The sequence below is a fragment of the Cryptomeria japonica genome, chromosome 8 (genome assembly GCF_030272615.1).
Source record: "Cryptomeria japonica chromosome 8, Sugi_1.0, whole genome shotgun sequence".
NCBI lineage: Eukaryota > Viridiplantae > Streptophyta > Pinopsida > Cupressales > Cupressaceae > Cryptomeria > Cryptomeria japonica.
In genome coordinates this window covers 336596267-336608329 of record NC_081412.1, presented here as the reverse complement: position 1 = coordinate 336608329, position 12063 = coordinate 336596267, and the positions used below count along the sequence as shown (strand labels likewise).

General features: G+C 37.3%; 1 protein-coding gene across 5 annotated transcripts in view; it reads left to right on the top strand.

Annotated features, from left to right (window-relative positions):
* LOC131079117 (uncharacterized) overlaps positions 1-12063 on the top strand; it is a 271457-nt gene that overhangs the window by 127299 nt on the left and 132095 nt on the right. For all 5 annotated transcript variants that reach the window (XM_058017007.2, XM_058016999.2, XM_059209757.1 and 2 more), the window contains exons 5-7: positions 9577-9688; positions 9895-9932; positions 10042-10095. In XM_058017007.2, coding sequence (XP_057872990.2) covers positions 9577-9688; positions 9895-9932; positions 10042-10095 — 204 coding nt within the window. The remainder of the gene's footprint in view (positions 1-9576; positions 9689-9894; positions 9933-10041; positions 10096-12063) is intronic.

The window sequence follows — 12063 nt, the reverse complement described above, 5'->3', positions numbered from 1 at the left end:
GAACTGCTTAGGTTAAGGGGGGCAATCTTGGGATGAAGCAATTGCTCTTTAACATCCATTGTTTATATTCGTTTAAATGCAGGGAGAAATTTGTTACTGTGCATCTTTCCCTATAGTGGAGTTTGAGAATATGATATGTGATGCTTCCCTATAGACATTTGCAAAGACAATTGCCACCACATTGATCCATCATCATTTGTACCAATAACTACAATATCCAAGTTAACACATGGTTTATAGTTACCCTCATGCTGAAATAATCTAAAGAAGAAAGAATTCAATTGGGTGGTCCTAGGAGTCCCTTATGAAATTTGATGCTTGCAAAGCAACTGCTTTTTGAAGATGGATGTCCAAACAAACCTCATTTGAATAATGGAATAAAATTTGGCAGAGATGCTTTTTAAAGTTTGTATACACTGTGATATCTCCTGAGGTTTTGTAATATATTAGACATTAAAAAGATAAGGCAATTCATTTCTATTCTTGTAGAGGGAAAAGGCAGTAGGTCCTATGAACTTGCAGATTTGGAATTGCATTTAGATGTCCAATTGTAATCTTTCCTCGTGGGGATTTAAATGCAATTATGTTTTAGTTGGCCTAACTATGTGTAAGTGTTGTGAACCTTGGGATCCATAATTTAAGGGGATATGTTATGGTATAGAACATTGAATGAGGCAATCATTGTATATAAAAAAAAGGGGGAAATGCCCTACCATTCATTATTCAAGTGCTAAAGTGATGATTGCTACATGCTGTACCACTGTATCTTTTGCCTCTTGCTTTCTCTGCTGTTGCATCTTCTTGCGTATGCTTATCAAATGGATGCTATGGAGCAGTGCATCTAACCTCAGTAGTCTTGTAATGTGTTTAAGTAGATCTCTCAGACGAAAATAAACATGTTCTGACATGGTGTGAGAGTTGAGGGCTTAGTCCTACAAGGCTTTGAGAGTTGCAAATGTGAATTGGTCAATTGCAGATTTGAAGAAGAATGTTTTAGATCTGGTATGGCCAATAGCTGATAAGTTGAGGTACACCTATGGGTCAAAGAACTTAAGTAATTGAAGATTAAGGGTTTTTTATCACAGCATTTGAATTGTGAGAGGCATGGAATATGGGTCAAAGAATTTGTTAGGCATAGAATGTCTTCCCCTTTGTGGAAATATAGGACGGATTCAAAGAGAATTTCAAGGGCTAAAGGTCAATTATGTGTGTATTGATCAAAGAAACGGGAATTAGACTCGGCAAGGCCGACCCCGGACTCGGACTCGGGACTCGGGACTCGGGACTCGAAGTCAGATTCGGCTAGACTCAGGAAAGTGAAAAACTCAAGAAATTTAGATATTTTTAAAGATTTAAAACTTGTTTCATGCACCCTTTATTGAACACACCTTAAAGACAGAATAACATCATCAAACTCGGCTCATTTGATTACATACACAAGTATACATCAATCACATAGGCATAAACACAAATTGTAGCTGAAGGAAATAACAAACAGATATATAAATATTGTCAAATGTATACAATATTACAAAACCCATGGAATAAAAAATCCATGTCATCATATGATCATCATCAAATGTTCCATACAAATACCAAAGGTAAATACAACTACAAGCCTATGGCTTAGAGGAGCCTGCACCCTCTGGCCCCGACCTCCTGCAAAGGCGTCTAAGGTAGGTCCTGGATGATTCGGCAGCCATAGCCGCTCCTCGTGACTCCAGGCCATGCTCACCAACATCATGAACATTTGTGTCACTATTTGCCTCTGAATCTCCTGTCTTTGCTCGTGCTCTCCACTCCTCCTCTGCCATGGCTACAACCTTAGCCTCTATATCTACCTGGTTGATCCAATCAGTGTCATTATCACTAAAGATAGACACAGGATCTGTCTTAGTGGTCTACTCTGCATTAGGATCAACCTCATCTAGAATGATAGTAGAGATGTCAGCTAATGCATTCTTTCTCATTCTCAGGCGGAGGTTGTAGTGAACAAAGACGAGATCATTCATCTTCTCCACGAATAATCTATTGCGCCTCTTGGAGTGTATGTGCTCAAACATACTCCAATTGCGCTCACAACTAGATGCGCTGCATGATTGGCTCAAGATGCAAATGGCCAACTTCTGAAGATTTGGTGTCATTGGGCCAAAAAAGCTCCACCAATTATCTGAGTGAGAAATGAGAAAAATAAATAAAATCAGTCTCATTCATAAACTCATTTAACAATATACAATAAAACTAAAATTAAGCCTTACAATTTATTTTTACCTGCCATCATAGTTGTCCTACTTTCTTTGGCAATAGGACGAGAGAAGGTCTCCCCTTGTGCATTTGAGAACAACTGTAGCTCTTGAATAAGCTCTGTCAGAGTAGAACCAGCAGGTGCCATCTTCTCCATGATTGAGTATAGCCCATTAAGGACCTCCACATTAGCCTTGAAAGTAGGGCTAAAATGGAATGCCGATTCAGATAATAGGCTGTTGCATGAATGGGCCTATGAAGCTGATGATGCCATCTCCTATCAATGATCTCGCAAATGGGACCATACTTGCTCTCATCTCCTCCATAAATGGATTTGATGCCCTCCTTCGCCCTATCCATGCCCTCATATATGTAGCCCATTGCAGGCTTTTCTCCATCCACAACTTGCAATAGAACCACCAAGGGCTTAACAAACTGCAAAATTGAAAATATTGTGTAATTTAGAAAAATGAGCAAATATGATGAAGTTATAAAACAAAAAGTTAAATTATAGAATTTATAAAAAATTTACCTTCACTATCTCATCACAAGGGATCCAAAAGTCTCGCTCATAAAAAATGCAGTCTGCCATATCTTTCCCTGCAGGGGTGGCAGCATAGGATGAGGAAGACCACTCCTCACCAACAATCATACGTCTCAAGGCCGACTTACAGTGAAGCATGGATTTCAATGTGATGAAGTTTGTGTCAAATCTTGTGATTTCTGGATGAGCTAACTCCTTTTGCTCTATGTATTGTCTCATAAGAGCCAACACCCATGAATGATTTATATACAAATTTGCACATATTTCTCGCCTTTTCTACACATCTCTTGACCCATGGGAGTTTTCCAATATCCTCCAACGTGAGGTCAATGCAATGGGTGGCACATGGAGTCCAAACTATAGATGGGTGCCTCTCCATCAATAGTCTACCTGCAACAACATAATTTGTTGCATTGTAATTAATGAAGTTAAAAAATAGTAATTAATTTGCAAACAAAATTAGTTTGTAATCAAAAGTTCACCTGCAGCAACATAATTTGCTGCCTTGTCGGTCACCACCTGTACCACGTTCTCCTCACCCACCTCATCAATCACCTCCTCTATCTGCTCACATAGGTAGGTGGCATTCTTGCAATGAGTGGATGCATCAATGGACTTGATGAAAATGGTGCCCCCTGAAATAAAAAAATAAAGCAAGATCAATGATCATTCAATAAACCATTAAATGAAAAATAAAAAATTAATGACTAAATGAAACTAAAATTAATCAATCACCTGCGGAAGAAACAAGAAAATTAAGGAGAGTTCTTTTTCTCCTATCCGTCCAACCATCACTCATGATGGTGCAACCTTTTTTGCTCAATACTTGGCGTTGATCAGCCAATTCCTTCTTCACATCATTCACCAATTTAGTTAAAATGGGTCCCCTCAAATCAGAACTTAGAAGGGGCTTTGAACCCTGCCCCGTATATGGTAAGGGTATCAACCATTTCTTGCCAATAAGGAGACCTGTCACAAATAATTTAAATGAGATAAGTATGTAGTAATGAACTATGTATTATGTACTACGTATGGCAAAAAATAAAGCGAACAATCAAAGTATAAAAATTAAAACAATCAAACATAAAACATTCACTTGGCTGTGAAGAATGGAACACTGTCGTAGACCCAAAACCTGCCAACTGCCATTTTAGCGGCATCATGGACCTCCTCGTTCCAACCCATTCTCTCAAGCGATTGTTGGGACCCAGGAGTAGGACCCAGGAGTAGTGCGAGGCGCAAAGAAGGTATCCAACCTAGATTTACGAATTCTAGGTCCAATGCTAACACTCCCACTACCACTGGCAGTGCTAGGAACATGAGAAGTGGCACTTGCAGAAGCAAAAGCGGAAGCACCTGCAGTAGCAAAGTGAGTGGGATGATATGGAGGTAAGGAAGAAGGCCCTCCAACACAACCTAAAGGTGTTCCTAAAGCTTCCCCTCTTCCAATGGCCGCGAGATCCTCCTTTTGCTTCTTTTTCTTTTCAATTTCTTCAACCATTACATAGCACTCGCGTATGGCCTCAGTGGTTGCTTCTGTGCATGGGTTGGCATCATGCCCACGCACACCAACAATATGGTATTTCAATCTATATATGCCTCCATGGAATATTGTTTTGCAAAAAAAAACACTTTGTCTGCCCCTTTTTTTGCCCTGGAAAATCCTCATGAAATTTCCAAGTAGGGTCCTTTCTAATGGGGGGTCTAGAAGAACTAGAAGACATTGTATGATAGTTTTGTGAAACTTGAGGCAAATAAGAAAGTAAAGGTTGCTGCAATAAAACATTACAAATACAAAAAGAAATTAATGCATTCATTCTTTGTTGTGCATTCATTCTCATTGAACAAATTTTTCAAAAAAACAAAGGCAGGGTTTGTAAGTTAAAATAAAATAAAATTGTAGGGTTTGTCAAACCCTACTTTTTAAATTATTTTTTTACAAACCCTGCATACAACCCTACATAGTAACATACAAAAGATTTTGGAAGAAAATGTAAAACTTTCTTAATAAATGAATAGAAAATGGAATTTTTGCATATAAGAAACAAAAAAATCTCAAAAAAACAAAACAATCTTACCTCTTACAACAAGCTTGAAATGAGCTGCAAACTCTTCCTATCCAACTCTTGATGCACCAAATCCAAACACAATGCAGCCCCAATGTGATAAATGGAAGAAATCTTGAGCTTCCTCTTTGCTGGTTTTTCTTCAATGCACTCTTGTTTTTCTTCACAACTCACTTTACTCCTATTTTTGCAAGTGAATGAAATGAAGTTTACTTTTAGGGGCTAAGGATAAATAACAAAAAAAAAGAAGTTAAAAAAACTTTTTAAACTGTTTTTTTTTTGTCATTTTATTTAACCCAGCCGGCGTCCGAGTTTCAGGCATGGGACTCGTCGAGTTTGGCGATTTTAGCCCAAACTCGCCAAGTTGGCGAGTATGGCAATTTTGTCTCCTGGACTCGGCCGAGTCCGAGTCCAAGCTCTGCAGATTTGGGAGGCATGACTCGGGCCCGGACTCGCCGAGTTTGGGCGAGTCTGGGCGATTCTCGTTTCTCTGGTACTGATAGACTGAAGAAATATATTAGTGGTGTAAGGACACCCAAATCCTTGTTGTCTAGGGAATGAGCAAGAAGGACCACATTATCGGTGAAGAGTAGTGGAATAATCAAGATGTGGACATGAGGTATAGCCATCATCAACATAAGTATCATCTGTAAGAAAGGTCTCAACCGTATATATGGCTCATAAAGTGAATTGGTGAGAAAGGAACCTGATTTGTATCCAATTGTACTTCTAGTAAAGTAAGTATAATTAACTAGTTTAGAAGCAACAAACTACTACCTTGCAGAACCTCATTTTGTCAGTACTAAATGTAGTGTTTGACCCCCGAATTTGTTTTGAATTTTATTTTGCCAAATAGAAAATGTTTTGACCAAACTGGATAAGTTTATTGCTGATTGGCTCAAACAGACATATTTTGCATTCATTCATAAATTCTTTGCAATCTAGGTTGCCAGGGGACCGGTAATAGTATGCATATGGGAGATTGGTACTAGTACCGGTACATCTATTTCTGAAAATAGGAGATGGGGGTACTTGGAAACACCTTTTTTTTTCATATAATTTAATAATTTATAGAAAATATGTCATGACATAGAACTTTCATCATTGCAAATCATTTGACAAGGGTATGCCCAAATGCTAAATAGACAATGAAAAACATTCAGGAGAAAAATCAAGTATCAAACACCCAACAACAATCCAAATCTATAGGTTAAAAGAAGGAAAGAGTTCTTCTAGAATCAAAACATCCATCAAAAACAAAGGAAACTTCATAGGAATCAATCAAATTTGACAAAGTGTATAAGAAAATTGAAGGCAAGGGTCCAAACCAACAAGTTGAATCTTTCAACACTGCAAATCCTTTTGCTATTGTGTGATTATATGAATAAGAATATGAATGTAGACTTCCTCACAAGAGTGAAGAAAGAAAATGTATTATCACAACCAAATTCCCGACTCCCAAGGATAGAAAGATTCATTGTTTTAGGACTCGTCGAGTTTTCGCTTGGACTCGCGAGTCTTAACACTTGGCAAGTCGATTTGCCTAGGACTCGCGAGTCGAGTCTCACCAAGTCTTGGGAACTACTCGCTTGAGTTTTGGCTTGGGACTCACAAGGTCAGATTCCCGAGTCCTAGGTGAGGACTCTTGGGTCTGCCTGGGTGTATTTAAACAAGATAAAATGACTTTTTTTTCTTCTTATTTTGGCTCAAACTTTTCCATTTTCAATCATCCCAAATTTTTCTCATATCTAACACCTTGTGCAGCTTATCATTGCTGCCCCTCCAACCCATTAGGGTCTCGACTCCCAAACCCCCACTAGTTATTGAGTATGAATAATGAAATTTCAAATATTGAGTGTTTGAAGATCATATGACTTGTGTAATATTTGAATTATGACAAAATGATAATCAAATTAGGCTTTTATGTTCTCTAAATGTATAATTTTTTTTGTTTGTAAAACTATGGTTTTTTTTGCCAAGTCCTAGCTGAGTTTTTTGTTGAGTCTGTGTCGAAACTTGAGTCAGTCCTATTTTGGGCTGCCGAGTTCGAGTCCTAAAACTTTGGTAAGATTCATCCCATTGTGTGTACCACAAAGTGTGCATAAAGGAATTAAAAGATTAGCAGCAAGAGTATAGAAAATATGAACATATTTTGAGTTTTGCATTGAATTGCAAATAGCCAAATGGCAAATATTTGTGGTCTTGTTGGTTCATGTTGGCTCCTACCCTGTGTCGGCTCCTATTCTTCCTTCCGCAATGTGTTTATTTTACAGCTTCCCAATTTGTTCAACTTTTAAGTTTTAGCTTTTTTGTTTTATTTGTGTGGGAGACAATGCCTTGTGGGTGGGAGATGGTTGGAGTCTTCGGGAGACCGCAGCTAAAAGTCCCCTGCGACCAGAGATGTGTCAGGCAAGGGCTTCGGTACTGGAAACACTGAGAAGTGCCCTAGGAGGTTGGGGATGCATCTCCTGGCAACACAGTTTGCAATGCTTGACACGTTCATTTCTAAACTGATAATTTCAAAATAAAATGACTTGATATCATTCAAATAGTTACAAGCACCAAAAGGAACCTTAAAAAATAGCCTCTGTTGTGATCAGTTTACAAACAGCAGCAATGATTGTCGCTTGTTACTTGAGAAACAACCCTTCTAGGAAGTGATGGAGCTATTATGTCACCTCCCAATTGAAATAAACACTGTTAAATTGCTCAGAAATGATTTTGCAGCATACAATACCACTGGGACAGACTTCATAGCAATATGGCTCTGCTGTAGCTTTTTGCACTATCATCCAAGATGATTTTACACTCATGGATTAATATCAATGCCTTTCCCTATGTAAAGTGCTTCCAGATTTAACTCAGAACCTTCTTCCTTGCTCAAGAATTGACTGCAATACTTCAACTGGCAGAAATCTTCTGTTCACAATTTGGTGAAATTAAAATGTGCCCTTTTGGCAGAGCCTATGGGTCCAAACCTCTTTTTTATTTTACATTTCAACTGACTTGTGAGGCCTTCACTTTATCATTATAGAGGATTGCAGGCTTGGGCACCTTCAGAACATGTACAGCATAACCCAAAATGTGGCCCAAAATCTGCATCGAGGCCAATCCAAACATACACTGGCTGAGCACTAACATAAAGAAGGGCGATGTGCTCTATTAATAAAGACACTTAAAAATCCTCACAACTGCTGCAGAGTGAGCACCCAGATTATAGAAAAAAGATAGAACAATACCCAAAATCAAATCTTTAAACCCCTTGACTCCATAAGCACCTTTGGGATGCCAAGTATGAAGAATAAAAGGGGTGACTGGTTAAGGAAGAACCTGCCAAAAAGACCAAACCCAATAAAACAGGAACTTAAACCACAAAATGCAATTTCTGATCTAGAAAATCATATATATCTTCATCGTTTCGATCAAAACCAAAACCCAAGTCTTCACAGAATCACCAACATTGAGAACCAAGTATGGCCTCTGCAGTAAGACTATCTGCAATCACCCTGGAAGGGTTTTTCACCTTCGAAGAGAATATCTCAAGGAAGGATTTCATCTTCCAAGATCTCCTGTAGAATATCCAGCAATATTTCTGCTTCCAAAATATTTACACTTGCATTATAATGGATCCAAAATAATTCCTTTTATCTCCCCAAATCCAATGCACAAGAAAGGAATAAAATATTAATTGATTAACTCCTTTTGACTTCCACAATCTCCACACCCAAGCAAAGTCATACACTTCAATAAATATTAAAATATTTCATTTTAATCAATAAGGTGCACATTCCAAGGTCTCATTTAAAATATTAATTAATTAAATGCTAAAGGTACATAACATTAGAACTTAGCTTTTAATTAAAAATTTACTCCATTAATTGCAAAAAAGGCATCTGATCATCAAATTGTGAAACTGAAGTTGCCAGGGGTGCCACTGGTGAAGAGGAGACCTGAAGGAGCAAAAAATAGTGACTTATTATGAATAAATGTGAGCTCCAAGAAATGTGGGGCCAAACTGGGTGTCCCAAACCACATCTGAAAACGTTGCCATGTAACACACTGAAGCCTGAGCTCAAAACCAACCATAAAAAGCTGAAGGGAAGGAATTGCATTGGTACCTAGAACTCAAGAGTCCCCCTAACCAAACACATTAGCCTACAGGGAACTGAAGGATAGGCTAATGGTCGCCAACTGCCTAGGCCTAGAGAGGGGGTATTTTACTAAAGGACTTTGAGATACAAATAACATGAATCCTATTTCAACCATTTATTGATAACAAATGAGAGAAATTCTGCCAAAAGTAGAAGTGCAAAGAAAATAATTATAACAATGAAACAACCTAGATACATATTTATATTCAAACCTGTAGGTATTGGGTACTAAAGAAACAAAGATGATGCCAGATTTGTAATCTATTCAGGATCATGTGCACTGTGATAGTGATTCATTGTCAGAGGTAAAATCTGCATCTTCAGTAGTATTTCAAAGTCTAAATCAAGTTTGTAGTAGCATATAGCAGTAAACTTCAGTCTAAAACAAATTTTTAGTAAAAATCATATAACATGCATCTTCCTAAACATTTCCTTTTTGACTGTTGAATGTTAATGTCTGTTTCATTGACGCTGCTCTTTGAAGTTGTCTCTTCATTTTGTTTTGGTCGCTAGTTTGAAAGTGGATACTTGATTCAGTTGCAGAAGAAGACTTATATACCTTTTAATACAGCTTGAAACAGGTCCACCTTTGGATGAAGTGTCTATTGCATGCATCTTACGAGATCTGCTACATGCTGTGGATTATCTACATAGTGAGGGAAAAATCCACAGAGATATCAAAGGTATTTACATTCTAGTTTCTGCATGTGCTATTGATTTGTTGTAATGTACAGTTGTGATGCACATTTCGACTACTGAAAGTGCTGTATCTTGGTGTCAATCTTTAGTTTGTTGATGATATATTATTTTTAGGCATTTTCAGTTTGAATTGGCAATTGAAATCTGCATGCTGTTTGTTTTGACAAAATTATGGTTTTGATTCTGACAGCGGCTAATATCCTTCTCACAGCAAATGGTGATGTTAAGGTATATAGTAAGTTCTATTCATTGAAATATGGTTAAACCCGTGCTTTCATCTCTGTAAATTTTCTATGAGAGGCTTGATATATCTAAGAATGTTTTCTTTTTTACATAGGTTGCAGATTTTGGTGTCTCTGCTCAGTTGACACGGACTGTGTCAAAGCGGAAGGTTATTTTCTGACCTTTAAAATTCTCTGAATGAATGTGACTCATAGTCATTATGAAGTGAAATTGTGTATCCTTGTTATTCTGTAGTAGAAGACTATGGCAAGAGGGGCTTAAAGTGGACAAATTATGCCTACTTGTAGTTTGAAATTCCAGTTGTATTGTAAATAATATTAGCATTACAACTGTTTATGTGCCAGGTTAGGTTTTGGGTTTAGAATTTCAGTGAGCTGGAGCAAATTAACATTTATTGCAAATTGTAGCTTTCTTTAAGACAAAGTGAGATATGCATTTTGATGCATCAACTTCTAGAGTGTAAGCGTTATCTGGATTTTGTGCTATATGAAATAATGGCATGCTTGTTTTGTACAAACATTTTTCTCTCACAGTAAGAGATGGTAATGCCATTGGTTCTTTCAGTGCATGCTGAGATATAGACACCTGATAGTATTGGTTGCAGCCTTTGTTTCATCTGATCCCACATCATCAAGGTGTCCTCCCACGGCACAGCTATTTGTACTCGTACCTGTGTTGGGGTTATTGTGTTATGTTTACCTTCATTTGTCTATTTCATTTTTTTCTTTTTTTTTTTTTTTCTCTGTCTGTGTTTTGGCACTTAAGTTGTTTTTTTCCTTGTACTGTTCAAATGTTTTTATACTTTTGATCTGTGTCTTTGTGTTCACAACAGTTCATATTCATTCTATATGTCAATTGTAATGACACTTCAAAAACTGCAAGTTGTTTTTCTTTTTTCAAGGGTCGTTTCATAAGGCTATTACATGCTAACATCATTGCATGATACTTATGGGACTTAATAACAATTTTTTTTTTCAGCATCTAGGTTCATTTTATTTATAAAAGTATTAAACTTTTCAAGTTTATTGCCCTAATCATCATTTCGATATGATGACTTGTTACTGATTCAATAACTTGAAGAGAATAAGGGTTGCTTTCTTGCACTCATTGTTATTATGATTGGAAAAGGGTATTTCCAAGAAATATGTTCAGAAGCAATCTATCAATGTTAGAGGTTCAACATAACCTCATTAAAAGGTGGGCTTGGCATTTAGAATTTTTTTCCATCATGCTTCACAATGTATAAGACTTATTTAGCTTAACTCAATAAGATCATTGAACCCTTTAATTACCAAGTTTGCTTAACTTCATTTCTTATACTCATGATCGTTTCTTTGTATCAGTTAGTTCTCATTCTCCTCAAGGTATACAACATTGTTTTCATGCAATGTAATCCATACTTTTTCAACCTTATTTACTTCGGTGATCTCGTCAAGTTTATAGAAGGAAATCAATTCAAGAACATGACAACTGCAAGAAGGCTACATCCTATTTATTGCTAATAATTCGAGGAACACCTAGGCTATTGTTTTACTTGAGCTCGTTTCCTTAATTGTTCACAAGGAGATTTATCGTTTACTCCATTGTTACGACCAAAGTTCCTAGACTCGGACTCGGCTCTGACTCGACTCGTGACTCGGCTCGGACTCGGCAAAATAAGAAAACCCTTGAAATTTAGAGATTTTTAACGATTTAAAACTTGTTTCATACACCCATTATTGAATTAAGCTTAAAGACACTATAACATCATCAAATAGAAGCTAATTTGATCACATACATAAACATACATCCATCACATGCATAGAAATGTAAATTGTAGCTGAAGGAATTAGAAAACATAGATATATAGAGTTATAAATGTTGTCCAATGTATAATATAAAATCCATGACTTCAAATGTTCCCAAACATATATCTAACTGTAAAGTGTAAAAAAAAACAAGTCTATGGCTTAGGCTCAGGCTCAGGCTCAGCCTCGTCTATCTGCCTCCTACAAAGGCGTCTAAGGTAGGTCCTGGATGACTGAGTAGCCATAGTCTCTGCCTGTGATGTGCCAATCTGAGTAGCCATAGGTGCTGTGCCTGATCGTGCTCTATCCTCCTCCTCTGCCATAGCCAC